At 36.7% G+C, this 14,372-nt stretch overlaps 2 protein-coding genes across 2 annotated transcripts; both read right to left on the bottom strand.

Moving 5' to 3' along the window:
- Positions 1–6,779: 6,779 nt before the first annotated feature.
- On the bottom strand, positions 6,780–8,029 carry LOC122636891. Its single transcript, XM_043828552.1, has 2 exons — positions 7,487–8,029; positions 6,780–7,382 (listed from the first exon to the last, which is right to left on the bottom strand). Exons 1-2 carry the CDS (start codon positions 7,959–7,961, stop codon positions 7,006–7,008), a joined length of 852 nt encoding a protein of 283 aa, XP_043684487.1. The 5' UTR covers positions 7,962–8,029; the 3' UTR covers positions 6,780–7,005.
- Positions 8,030–11,387: 3,358 nt separating this feature from the next.
- Positions 11,388–12,062, bottom strand: LOC122636923. The gene is made up of 2 exons (XM_043828617.1): positions 11,997–12,062; positions 11,388–11,864 (listed from the first exon to the last, which is right to left on the bottom strand). The coding sequence occupies exons 1-2, from the start codon at positions 12,057–12,059 to the stop codon at positions 11,541–11,543; spliced, it is 387 nt and encodes a 128-aa protein (XP_043684552.1). The 5' UTR covers positions 12,060–12,062; the 3' UTR covers positions 11,388–11,540.
- Between the last annotated feature and the right edge of the window lie 2,310 nt (positions 12,063–14,372).

The raw sequence follows: 14,372 nt of genomic DNA, 5'->3' as shown, positions 1-14,372 counted from the left end.
TGTTATTGTTACCGTTACTAATATTATTACTATTTATGATCGCGACGCGATAAATGTTAGCACGTCGTACGATCGTCGCCAACGACGACGTTGAACGTTTCGTCGCCTTTTGCCGATCATGGAAAGTTAGCTCTCGTGAAGGAGACACGGAACGCGGAAACTTTTCGTGAAAGGAGACAGGAGAAGAACGGTTGTGGTATTTTTAGAGCATCGCTGATAGAGAGAACGACCGGTAACTGCTGCTGCTGCTGCTGCTGCTGTTGCTGCATGCCGGCATCCGACTTCTCTTCTCGGTAAAATTTGAAACACAGTAACACTTTTTGATAAATTCCAAAATCTCGTTTCGTCAAACGATATTATGCGATACTTGGGACGATGACACGAGAGTAACGTAAAAGTACGATCTTATAATAACAAAGAAGACCCTTCGTCGAGCCGTCGCAAAGTAAATTCGACGTAGATTTGAAACTTCTTTCGGACGGACGATACGTTTTATTCTATATCCTTAGAAATTTTGATTAATATCGCATACGATTTCTTCTCTCTTTCGTTCTCGTTTCCTCTCTCTCTCTCTCTCTCTTTCTTTCTTTTCTTTCCGTCTCACTCCTTTTTTTCCTATTATCCTTAGCACGGCAGGTTGCACCGCCAAGTCCACGGGCTCGAGTTTCCACGGGCGGTGGTGGGTATATTTATAGGCGCTTTAGTACACTCGCGCGCGCCCTATTATTAGACAGCGTTTTAAAGACAGCCCGTTTCTCTCTTCCATCGCTCTACTCTTTCTCTCTCCCTCTCTCTCTCTCTATCTATCTTTCTCCTTACTCTACATAACTACAACGATTTTGTTAAGGGAACTCACAATTTCTTATCCCAACGATCTCTCTTTCTCTGTCTGTCTCTTTGCCCAAAAGAATAGAATAGAATTATAATTTTTCAATTCCACGACGTATATTTTATCTATCTCTCTAGAAAACAGCAAACGTCTTCCGAAATGATATATCACGAGTGTTTCCTTTTAAAACGTTAATATCACTGTATATCGTAATACCGAGGAAAAGAAGGGTGGAGGAGGAGGGCGTCGCGTGCGCGCGTGTGCACGAGCGATTCCCTCTTTCTCTCTTATCGACGGCGCGAGGAGAGTCAGACGTTGTTCTACGCGCGCACCGAACGATACTGCTCGGTGAACCGCGTTCCCAAAGCGACCGTAGTTCGCGCGGCCTCCTATTGGCCGGGGCGTGGCTTCTACGACGTCTACCCTCCGTGTTACCCGATTGGATACTAGGCATGACCGCGACCACCATATCGTCTTCTTATTGGTCGAGACGAGCACGTTCCTAAATAAGCCTCGTTAACTACTTCTCTTTGCTCCTACGACCCTTGCGTACCCTCCCCTCCCTCTCTCTCTCTCTCTCTCTCTCTCGCTCCCTCTCTCTCTTTTCTTCTCCTTTTTCTCTCTCTCTCTTTCTCACTCTCTCTTCCTTTCTCTTTCTAACCGTCTATCTCTCCTCTTCCAGATCTTTTCCCCTCCTTCTACGAATCCTCCTCCCATCGTACACTACTATTTTATCTCTCTTGCTTTCTCTCTCTATCTCTCTTTCTCTCTATCTCTCCTTTTATCTATCGTTTTCTCTTTCTCTTTTTTTTGTCTCTCTCATCCTTTGTAAAGAACAGATCGAACGCAACGAACGAGACATCACCGTTCGTCGAATCGCTGGTTTTTTTTCTTTCTTTCTTTCTTTCTCTCTCTCTCTCTCTCTCTCTCTCTCTCTCTCTCTATCTCTCACGTTACTTTCGCTTTGTTCACCTTAAATCCGCATAATTCTTTTTTCAGTTATAACGTCATTAATGATAAGCCCAGAATAGGCACGTGCAGGCTTCTTTCTTTCTCGAGATATACGAGCGCGATGGACCACGCAAAAATAACCACAAAAGATTCTCGAATGACGTACTTGGACAAATGAAAGAAAAAAGATATATGTGTGTGTGTGTGTGTCTGTATACATGCCTGTACGATTCTTTTCGTACGTTCCTTTTTTCATTCTATTGTGTTACGTTTTGTTTTTATATTTTGTCGAACGATCCGATAAGATTCGATCAAGACAATGTAATTGTGAGGTTAGAAGAAATGTTCTTTCGACGAATTCGATTATCGCGATTTGTGTAACGCGATCTAATATTTATTTCCTCCGTATGATAAAAGACGATATATAACGAACAGAATCGGTTAAAAATCATGATGCATTTCGTTCTATTAGTTTCGATATTCAAATAGTTTTCTGTTACATATATATAACGCGCGCAGGCATGTGTGCGTGTGTGTTTACATACGTGCGAAGTATATAAAAAGATAAAAAAGAATATGGTACACGATTCTCTCGTACGATTGGTTCGTTTCTACGAGAAGAATCTACTAATGGCGAATACAGCCAATCACGGTGTCTTATTTCAAATATTCTAAACGAATTACATCGTCGCATTTTCATTCGAAAAATTTGTCAGAGTTCTTTGCGACAAGTTTCAAGTTTCATGACTTTATTATTATTTCGATTTGTACGATAAAAAAGCCAACATTTTATTCTTTCTGAAACCCAACAAGTTCCTGTACCTATGGTACATTCATACGCGTATACATTGTTTCAATTAATTATAAAGCGAATAACTAAAGGGAATAACTATAGAAAAAATAAATTTATAAAATCGTCGAATCGAAGTTAACCTCTTTCTTACTCCTATGCTTATTCTTGTTCTTATTCTTCTCGAATTTATATTCGTCTTTTTAGAACACCCAACAACGTCGATTTCTCTTTGCCCCGTTAAAGCGAGAGAGCGCCAGGACATTCTATATACCAAGAGTATAGAATTTAAGTAAAGCAAAAACATACTTGTCCGTGAAACTCTATCCAAGTTTTGTAGTAAGTAGCTTCTAACCATGCCAGTTATACACCGTCGCTACGCTCATACCTCCGCGCCGGGTACCGTAAATCAATTTTTCCTCGTAGATAAGCCGTAAGAGCAGTTAATGTCGGTTACAGCCTTTCTACACGTGTTTTACCTTACCCCTCACCTGTTTCTTTTCTTTTCGTTCTCTATCTCTTTGTTTTTTCTGATTTTTTGTTGGTTTTTTCTCTTTCCATTATGCTCATCCGCATTACGAACTTAACAAAGAGAAGCTTGTGTCTCCTTTCAGAGGATACAATCTTCTTTCTCTTTTCGTTTTGTTACTTTTGTTCTTTCTCTTTCTTTCTTTGTCTTTTTTTTTTCTTTGTATTGTACTGAAGTCAATGAAAATCCTATTAACTCGTTATCCTACAATTAGCATATTCTAATTTTACAAATATTCTAGGAAAATGAAACTATAAGGCAGGAAGAGAAATGAAAGAAGATAAAGGGTCCGCTGTTTTATTTGCCGACCAACATCAAGACAGGATTGGACTTGACTCCTTGGAAAAACATGACTTTGGTGTCCTAAAATAATGCATGGTTACCAGATTTCTGGTCGTTTTACATACTTAAAAATACCGAAAAGAGACGACAAACGTGTTTCGTAAGGACGGAGATGAGAAAAGGGATGTCATTTGTTTTGCGGAAAACCTAGTTTTGATTGACGTGGGATGACTTAGGGGAAACGTTTGACGAAAGTGTCACACGTGCTCTGATCATTCTAAAATTTTCCCAAAATTTTACACGTTAGCGTATTAATAAGAAAATTTAACTTTTCTCTAGTATTAGTTAAGGAAAATGAACGAGTTCTTTTTTTTTTTTTTTTAAGTCAACGTTGGATTCGATTTCTTTAACTTTGTGAAAAAGAGAAAACGAAATGATTCTGTCACTCGAATCACGCCAATAGAAATTGACATATATTCCAGAGATTCTGTAGGGTCGTCAACACCATGGAACCACCCGTTGTGAGCCTGGCATTCATCCTTAGAAATACATGGTAAAAGTGGTTTCTGCTTCGAGATACATACACATATATATAGAGAGAGTCGTTGACATCGTATTTGATGTTTCTTCTCTGCTGATTCTTCTCCCTTTTCGAACGTTAAATTCTCACCAAATCGACCGTTCGATCTTATCGCTGACACAAATTACCAACTTAATGGGGGAGATAATCTAAAGTTGTTTACAAATTCGATTGACAGGAATTATCGTTTATCGATAGTCTATTTTATTTATAGTCTCTTATTTATATTTCTTTCCAGTAATATAAACGAGCTAATTTTCTAAAGCTTCATATAATTAAAATCACATGCTCGTATATATATATATATATATATATATATATATATATATATATATATATACTTTATCCGTTTATCTGTTTTTTTCAATCTTTCTTCCATAAGATTAATTCTCATTTCATATCCTTAGATTCGTGTATGCCAATTATTACAATCATTACGCAACTTGTAAGAGACATAATTTGTTGTAAGAAATAAAAATAAAGAAAAAGAACTGAGAAAAGTGATTGCAAACGTGAATAAAAACACACAAAAAAAAAATCCATCCATGGTTTATTATATGCCAAGACGATCGTTCTTTTGGAAGAAAACAATTTATGAGAGGAAATCCGTAGGAGAAAAAAAAATTATATATATATATATATATATATATATATATATATATATAACGGAAGAGAGAAGAGCTCCCGTAACCGGCGCGGCGTAGCGTCGATTGATTTGCTTTGCGGAAATAAGAGCACGAGAGTCCGCCACAAAGCTTCATGCTCGACATCGATTCCTATTGTTGCGACATTGGGACGTTCTTCCTCGTTCGAGAAGGAAATATAGACATGGATCGATGGAGTGGGGAGGGTAGATGTAGACGGGGGTAATAGGGAGGGCAATGGAAGTGGTATATATGTTCGGTAGGAGAAGAAAAAAGAGAGAGAAAGGTTGGTACGCGGTGGTTCCACCACCGGATCGCGCAACAATGCGAAAACGCAAGAGAGCATCTAACGAAAAGCTCGTATCACGTTCCCTGTAAGTGGCAGGGCGCACACTGGGTTCTCTCCCTGTCCTTTCTCTCTCTCTCTCTCTCTCTCTCTCTCTCTCTCTTCACAACCCCCTCCAGCATTTATTCCATCATTCCTCAACTCTCTCTCTCTCTCTCTTTCTTTTCACAACCCTCGTTGCATGTATTCCTTCTCTTTCTTTCTCTCTCTGTCTCTCTTTTTTCATAACCCCCTCGTTGCATTTATTTCTTCACTCTCCTTCTCCCTTTTCTCCCATTTTCGTCGATACCATTCGTAATGAGAAAGAGAGATAGTGATAGGCGCCAGGTAGAGAATAATACGAGGACGTAGAGAGCGTGAATTTTGGTAAGACCCGACATGCCCCCGCAGAGAGGACTGAATAACCCGTAATTGGATGTCCATGGTGCGTACAACACCCCACCTCTCTTCGTCTTTACCTCCTCCTCCTCCACCCCTTTTCTTTTTCTTCCTTTCTTTCTTCTTTCTTTCTTCTTTCTTCCTTCCTCATCCTTCCCAACGTTCACGCGTCGCCTTTATGTTCTATATACGCGTACCGTGCGTCGTCCTTATACAAAGACATCTCGTAACCGCTCGTAAGACCGCGTATGCCGACATTTTTTTCTTCTTCTTTTTTCTCTTTTTTTTTCTTTCCCTTTACCTTCCCCCTTCTTCCTTCTCCACCACCTTATCCTCCTCCTCCTCTTCTTCTTCTTCTTCTTCTCTTCCTCCTCATCGTCGTCGTCGCGTCGTGTCGTCGACGTCCTCTCCTCGCTTTTTCCTCTTCGTTTCTCCGTACTACACTACTACACTACACTCTACACTCTTTTTTTTCCTTTTTCTATCCTTTCGCGCGCGAGTTGCAACGAGATACATTGGAAACCCGTTGGGTTGCCGCCGGCGCGCAACTACTATCGGTGGCTTACCGCATTTTTGAAGGTAACACGATGCTGAAAAAATTGTCGCGAGGATAAAATGAGTACTAATGTGGGACGTGTGCGTTTCGATTTTAGATAGCTGAGGTCGCTATATGAATGTGTAAAAGTGTCCCCGTCCGTGTCTCTTGCCGTCTGTGTCTCTCTTCGCGTATATGTATTTATGTCGTAAGAAGCTACAGGGTTGCGCTGGGTTGCTTGGCTAGTTGGTTGCTTGGTTTGGTTGGTTAGTCCGTGACGTAAGCGCTTCTCTCGCGACGATTATTATTGATGGGCAAGATCGGATTACCGCGAGAACGTGCGATACTACTACGCTCGACTCTCTCGTGATTTCTAAATATCTCATCGAGTTTTCCTTTTCGGAAGCATCTTGGCGCTTCCTACATTATTTTTTTTCGTCGATATACTACTTATGATGAATTCGAATTTTGTTTCGTTAGGATAACGCTAGGATAATTTTAGAATAAGCCAATTTTGTTCTATCGTCTACAACAAAATAATCTAAACTATAGTATTACTTATATCGAGTATAAATATATGAAAAAAGTCGTGCATAAAGTAAGAATCGACTTTATTTACGTATAAAGTGAAATAAATTTTATGAAAGTTAGTTTAAAACATGAATATGTAAGCATGCAATTTTGAAAAAATATATAGTATTATAGAGGGATTAATTGCTATTTTATCTCGGTATTATTAGAAAATATTATTATTACTATTATTGTTACTTTCAATTACGATGCTCTTTTCGATTCTTTTTTCCTTTGTTCAGACATAATTTTGTACTTGAATCATTCGAATGAAAAGAGTGTGAGGTGAACTTTATTTATAAAAAAGAAAAAAAAAAGAAAGAAAAGATATATGAATTGAATCATATGGGAATAGGAATGAACGGATATTTTAATGAGGAATTATATTGTTTGAAAAGTTTCTATAAATCAATATTCGATTCTGTATTATATTAAAGGACAATGCACCGACATATAAGGACATGGGATGTACCGAGTTTCACGGTTAGCATTTCCCTCGCGTTATCTTTTTCTTTAAACATATTATAGATGTTTTTCGGATTAACAAATTAGTAATCGAAATAAATTATCGTTATTCGGAAGATGACTCTTCGTCGACCCATTCTTTTTCAGGCAATTCAGTCTCAACGAGGATTGGCAACTCGTCTCTATAAATATCTTTTGTAATTTTTGTCATAGAGAACGATCGGTTGGGTATGTTATTAGATTTTATCCCAAAGTTCAACAGAGACGAGTCGCTTGTTCCCAGGCAAAACGGTATAAACGACTTGCTGAGTTGGAAAGAGGGACATCGAAGATCGAAATCGTCCGATAAATCGATCGATTCGAACTTATTACATTTATTTTCGTCGCACGTCTTCTTACACGAATCTTTCTTACCGATATTCTTGCATTTCTTTATTTCCTGTAATTCCCTGTCCCACCTGGCTTGAAGAGTATCTTTTTGATCTGCAAGGAAAAATTAAAGAAGATATATACATGGATATTTATTTATTTATTTATTTTTTTTTTAAATCAATATTGTAATTCAAAGATATTCCATGTATCTTTACCACAAGTTTTTGGTTGGCAACATGTGTCATCGGTTTTCTTAACAGTACACGGATCCTTCTTTGGTTTGTCACAAGAATTCTTTGATAGAGATACACTTTCTAGCAGCTTGTCACAATTACTTTTCTTGGCATTTAAACAATTGGGGGGTTCTGGTTTTTTGCACTTCGGCTTACATTTTTCCTGTTTATCCTTTTTACATAACGATGGTGGCTTCCAATCATTTTCGCAAGTGCTGTAGAACCGTAGGACGGGATCGTTTTGATAGGGTCTTAATACGACCACACTGACGTCGAATATTGGAATGGACACGTAAGATTTTGTCCTACGAGATTTCGTTCCAGAGTGATAACGTCTGTTACCACAACTTTTTGATCTGTTACAGCTACGATTGCAACAATCTTTCTTCTTAGGTTTGCAACAAGAATCTTGCCGACTTTGGACTGAATCGATACAGTCTTCGTCCTTATCGTTCATGCAACTGAAACTTTTATTACATTTCTTTGGAGAGCAACATGTGTTACGACTCGAGGAACAATCGTTGTCGTTGTCACAATCGTTTTTTTTTTGATAGGAGAGTTCTTCGGCTGATAAGCAAGAGGGATCGTCTATTTCTTGATTGTCATCTTTGACTACTTTGTCGGTGCATTTTCCTGGACATGTAGCTCTGTTTGCAATACAATCAGTCACTTTTAACGAGGGGCAACAATAACGTTTACAAATTTTCTTCTTTTTCTTTTGGCAGCATGGTCGTGGAGGTGGTGGTTCTACTTTGGTACAACTCGGTTTCTTTTCAGTTCGGCAACATTTCGGTTTCTGACAACATTTCGTTCGTGGCTTCGTGCAGATTATTTTTCCTGGTATCATCGGCTCGTCACAAGTTTCTTTACACTTTTTCTGGCAAGATTTTTTGGGTTTTTTGCAACATCCATAAGCGAATGACTGTGGCGTACTCGTCAAGCCTGAAAATGAATCAGCACAATTAAATTAAGCGTCTCCGTGTAGTACGCTTAAAAGAAGATCGATAGTGTTATTTCAAATGATTTTTGTAATGATCTTATCGAAAGAAATTTCTTTTGATAAAAGGACAGCGTAAAAAGCTAAAGATGGACGTAAAATGAAAGATAAAGATGAAGTAGTTATTTCGTTCAACCTGTAGATGACTTCGATCCTAGCAAAGTCCTCTTTGTTGAGTTGATATTTGAATATAGTTTGCGATTGTCAATGTTAGTAGGAGTTATAGAATCACCGGTAACAGAGTTTCTCGTTTTCAACATCTTGGAAGACGAGGAGATGATATTCGATCTGACGATTGGATCTTTCTCTTTGGCGTAACACTTGGAGGAGACCTCGCGAGTCTGCACGGTAGATGGGTAAAGATGCGTAGATCCTTGAGATCTCGAGTTGTGACTCCCAGAACTTCCACCGGGATAACATCTGGTGGTAGGCCGATCGAAACCGGACCATCTTTGCTTCGTTGAATTCTCTCGTGCTTTAATGAACGTTATATCACACGGCGAGGAAGCCCTTCTTTGCTGTTCTTTCCTCGATTCGTACATACTGTACCTAGGTATCTTCGTGCTCGATCTAAACTTGGACATCGCTGTTGCATTATCCTTTAGATTTCTAGCACTTGGATTACTCTTTGAATTATCAGAGAGCGTCCTCTTGATATTCGTTCGCCTAGAAAGAAAATACGACGCCGAACTTTGTCCGATTTTATTAACATTATCTGACTCCTTAAAGTTATTCTGAGTTTTCGACTGATTTAATAAATTAATCGACAATTCAGCTTGATCAGCTTGCTTCGATAGATCTTTTGAAGGATTCTTTGAGTTATCTTGACTGTTAAGTATTAACGTTTCTTCCTTTAGATAGTTTATTGCCGTTTCATCAGACTGTAACCGAACTTCATCTTTTTTCTTATCCTCTAATTGTTGAACCTTAGACTCGAACCCCTTTTGAGTTTCCTTTGGTTCAATTTGCGATTTAATCTGGTTCTGACTTTCCAATTGAAGCGAACTCTCGGTTTTTGTTTCTTTTCTTTCGGGTAAGATACTTTCTTCTAACATAGTTCTCGTTTCACTTTTCTTCCTTACGTTCATAAAATCATATGACGATTCTTGCGCTTTCTTTGATGTATGTTTCAACATTGACGTTGATGCTTCATCAGGATTAATATCGTTCATGGAAAGTTTGTTTTCAGAAGGGAACAGAATGTTTGATTCTATTTTACTGTGGTCTTTCGTTTCTTTCAAAGGTACCGTCTGTAACTTTGTTACGTCCATCGAAATAGTTGGTTCTGTAAATCGAATTAAACGGATTATTTTTATTTGTAATAATTATAAAAAAAAAAAAAAAAAAATAATATGTATTACGGGGGCGTATGATTCTTACTGGATGACTGATAGGAAATATTTTCCTCCTCATTTTTTGTCGGGATTATATCCAAATCTAAGGATTTATCACCAGGTATAAATGCAAAATCTTTAGCCTGTTCGTTTCTAAGGGTCTTGTAACCCTTTAATTTCAATTTCATATTTGTCGGGACAAAATTTCCATCGAGCAAAGACGTGAACTCGTCGTACTTTTGAAAATTAGTTTTGGAATTTTTCTTTTTAGATTTTATTCGTGGTACGTAACGAAATGTATAGTTGCACTTAGATATGTCTTTAAATGAATATACTTTGTTCGAATTTGTCATAACTGTACGTGATAATGCTGCCGTGTCCTTCGATACGTCGTTCAATTTGTCGTCGCGTTCCAACGCCGTTTTCGTCGAATTGCAATCTGTCTTAGATTTATTGTCAGGTAATTCTTCTGCATCCTTGGAATTGTTCTCTTTACGCGAAAATTCGAAGAGATTCCAAAATCCACGATTTTTAATTTGATTTGTGTGGAAGCTCGTTGTTCCTATTGTCTGTTTGAACGAAAACGTGATTTCGTTAAATAAAAACGATCGTGACGATCGAATTGTGAAAAAAATATTGGCTCTCACATGCGAACACGATAAATGAAATTTTTTTTCTTTTCTTTTTTTTCTTTTTTTTTTTTTTATTATTTTTGTTATTTCTATTTTTTTCTTTTCTTTTTTATTATTTTTATTTTATTCATCTCGTTTGAAAAAATTTTAGTATGGTACCTGTAACGATCTCGGTGGGAACGCATGAGAAAGGTCCTGCAATATCCAATTCCTAAACATTTTGATATCCCTTATCGTATGATCACTTTAAAATCCAGGAATTTTATTAAAGAAGAGTCAATATGAAACTTTAAATTTAGAAAATACGGAACATAATGACGATAGTAGGAGAGTATAGCGAGAAGTGCTTGGTGTTGATATTTTACTGTTCTTTTTTTTTTTTAACGATTCGTCATTTTTATGAGAAGTTGGGTACTTTTGCTAACGAAGCAACGTTTGATCGAATCCATGGATATCGAAACATAGAAAAATCAGTGGTAACTTCAGAGAGATATGTAATATGTACTGGGGGTTGTCCGCAATACGATATCTGCTATGAAATATTTCAAAATGAAAATGTTTCGTTTATCATACTATATACGCATATGTACTATATATGCACGCACACACACCCACACCCACACGCACATATATAAGACATCGTCTACTCAAAACATGTTGATATTATTATTATTATTATTATTATTATCACCATTGTTGTTGTTATTATTAATATTATAATAATTGTTATTATTATTATTATTATTATTATTATTATTATTGTTGTTGTTGTTGTTGTTGTTATTGTTATCATCATCATCATTATCATCGTCATCATCATCATCATCATCATCATCGTCATCGTTATCATTATTATCATTATTATTACAAATTATAATTATTATTGTTAATAATATTTTTTACTGCGAGTACAATAACAATTTAGAATGAATCGTTACATTTTAAAGATGATACAGTAGAATTTCTTACAAGAATTTTGTAATTGAATTTCACATAATCTTTATACATGTTAAAATTATCGTTATATGTTATTTTAGTATTTGTCTTTTTTCACATTTTACTATCAGCAAAGGTCACTTTTCTCTTTGAGGTCTTGCCGTTCTTTCGGCGTCTCCTTTCTTTTTTGAAACTCTCAAATGTACGTTCGTACTTTTCGTTTCGATCGGTAATGTTTTCCTCGGTATTTCCGGTGCCATCGTTCGCGTAATTTTCGGAACTGGCCGATTGCAAAGTACTCCGAAACTGCAATTTTTCTGCGGCCTCCGAATCGAATAATTCTTCTTTGGATTCCGTGGTATATGTACGTCGAGCCAATAGCCTTCTCTTTTCGATTTCAATTGATTTAAAAACGATTTGAAGGGATCTCCAATTCTTTCTATGTTTTGATCGGTATGCAACTAAAATTAAACAAGAAAATAGAAAAGAAAAAAATTAAAAAATGCTCACAAAATTTCGACTTTCCATGTTTCTAGATTTTTTAAACAATTAATTCGTTAATAAATAATAGCAACTCTCTCTCTCTCTCTTACCTTTAATGAATTGTTAATAATTTGAAATAACGTATTCTTTGTCCATACTCCAATCTTGTTCATTGCAAATTGCATGTCTTTTTTGTCGAATATTTTGATCGACTATCTGTCTTATTTTTTATTCTATATGAAAATAAGTAGCGTGTTATATATATATATAAAAAAGGGGGAAAGAAAAAAATAATATACACGTTAGTATTTCAAACGATTAATTTTTTTTACAGATTCAGAATGTTGTACTAATGGCGGTCCATGTTATTTGTCGATGAAACGTGGCGAGTTATGATAAAAGACAAACATATTGAATTGAACACACTTCATGGCAGTTGACATCATTCGTTGATTAATTTATTATTTTGGCGTATTATATGCATACATACATACATATACGCGCGCGCGCTCACACGCACATTTATGTACATATATAATGTATATTATATATATATTTTTTATTATATATATATTTCTTTTTCAACGCTATTGCTCGTCATCAATAAATAACTGTTATGTTATCTATTATAATTAAATGTTTATTATTACGTTATAATAACATTTGGTTGTAAATTTTTATTTTAGATAAAGGAAATGAACGTAAAAAAGAAATTCATGGTGAAATACATCATAGCCAGTTCGACAACGTGTATGATAAACGGTTAATGAGTAGAATATCTGCTTTGGCAAGGAGCATGCTCAGTTTCCGAAATAAACGTCAACGGCGAACAGATCGATGTTTTGCGTCCATGGAAACCGCGCATGGACCAATACGAGAAGAGAGTACGTCATTTTTAGACAAGCGCACTTCCATTTTCATACGATAGACTTCGAATATTAGGAATCATTCGGTAAAATATGACAGGAGCCATGTAAGCCGACAATAATAGCTTAAACAAATTGCAATTTACGAAGAAACTGTCAAAAACTGTCTTTACCCTTAAATGTGATGTAATATAGGTATTAGCAAAGCTATTTTTAGCGATTTCTATGTATGAGAAATGAATTAATGAATTTGACAAGTTCGAAAAGAATTTTTTCAAAAAGGTATACTCATATTTTCCTTGGAGAACGTCTGACATTAAAAATCGTTTGGCAAAGAGGAAGCTTATTGATCGAAGATAATAATAACTTCATCTAATTGCAAATCGTATACGTATATTGACAAAGTCTATAGAATAAATTGATTATCTACGTGCACGATTAGTATATACGCTTCGTACCTACGACGAGTTAATCAAAATCGAATTTTATTAGGGAAGTTTTAATCAGTGACATAAAGTACGTAATGTTCGGCAAAATCAAGAATTATGATCGCAACGCTCGCGATACTTCTCGATAGTTCAGGCTTAATTAATTTTAAGCAAAGTTAAAGTCAGGTGACGTGCAGTCGCCAATGCGAGTGAATGCACTCGAGTGCACGTCACAGGTAACGTAATACGGTGTTGGACTACCTGACCGATCTGCCAGTAAACTCGAAACAAAATCGATCGTTCGAAAACATCGATCGAGGTGGAAGCCCATAACGTAGAGTGAGACAAGTGTCTTTGAAACTTTCTTAGGAAATTCCTTTGTAATCATTATCGAGATGAGATTACTACAAATTTTAATTACCAATTGCATATCTCCTTTCTTTTTTTTCTTTTCCCAAATTTTCACGAAGGAAAATCTTTTGAATACTTTTTGGAAAGAGGACGAACATTAGATTTAGTGAACCTATTTTCACTTGGCCTTGGACCTTGCTCAGTATCTCTTGACTCGTCGTGAACTTCCTTATTGTTTCTATGAGCAATAAATTCAAGTGCTGAGCGGAGAACATGTACGGATGCTTCTCGATGTACGAGACTACATAATCTACTGCCTATGGGTGGGCGAGGTGAGTGTACCAACGAAGAAACGGCAACAAGGGAGATAGAAGCTTGCAATTGTGTAAATCTGTTTAGTATCTTTGTACTTTCCTAGAGAGATTTACGCTATTATTTAAACAAAATTTCTCTAGACCTTCAAAATGATTCTAAACTGTCATTCTAATGTCTCATTAAATTATGTTTTTATATCGAAATCTTGCTATGATTTTATAACACTGTTTCGATTTGAAACGTTCTCAGATTTGATCAGTTCTCCAGATTGATTTGGATCTTCATGAAAATGTCGATAACAGAAGGCAAGAGGACAGCGGCCTGGCCGATGACGATGATATCAATCTTCTCTTATGCGTTGACCGTTTTGCGTATCGCACGTGAGCTAGGCGACTTCGCGCGTTCACTGCTATCCGAAACCGATGGGCGTTGCTCCATGGTAATGCGATACGTTTGTGCTCCTATGTATATACATACATAAATATATATGCGTTTATGTATGTCTCTTTCTCTCTCTCTCTCTCTC

Source organism: Vespula pensylvanica, chromosome 24 (assembly GCF_014466175.1).
Source record: "Vespula pensylvanica isolate Volc-1 chromosome 24, ASM1446617v1, whole genome shotgun sequence".
Taxonomy (NCBI): Eukaryota; Metazoa; Arthropoda; class Insecta; order Hymenoptera; family Vespidae; genus Vespula; species Vespula pensylvanica.
The sequence above is the reverse complement of the archived record's forward strand: the minus strand, read 5'-3'. Positions and strand labels throughout refer to the sequence as shown.

Excerpts from the sequence above, each read along its gene's own strand:
- LOC122636891 (XM_043828552.1), bottom strand. The coding sequence starts at position 7,961 with ATGAACGATAAGGACGAAGACTGTATCGATTCAGTCCAAAGTCGGCAA. Across the intron at positions 7,383-7,486 it reads TTGCCAACCAAAAACTTGTG|ATCAAAAAGATACTCTTCAA; the intron begins GTAAAGATACAT and ends TTTTCCTTGCAG.
- LOC122636923 (XM_043828617.1), bottom strand. The coding sequence starts at position 12,059 with ATGAACAAGATTGGAGTATGGACAAAGAATACGTTATTTCAAATTATT. Across the intron at positions 11,865-11,996 it reads TTATTAACAATTCATTAAAG|TTGCATACCGATCAAAACAT; the intron begins GTAAGAGAGAGA and ends GTTTAATTTTAG.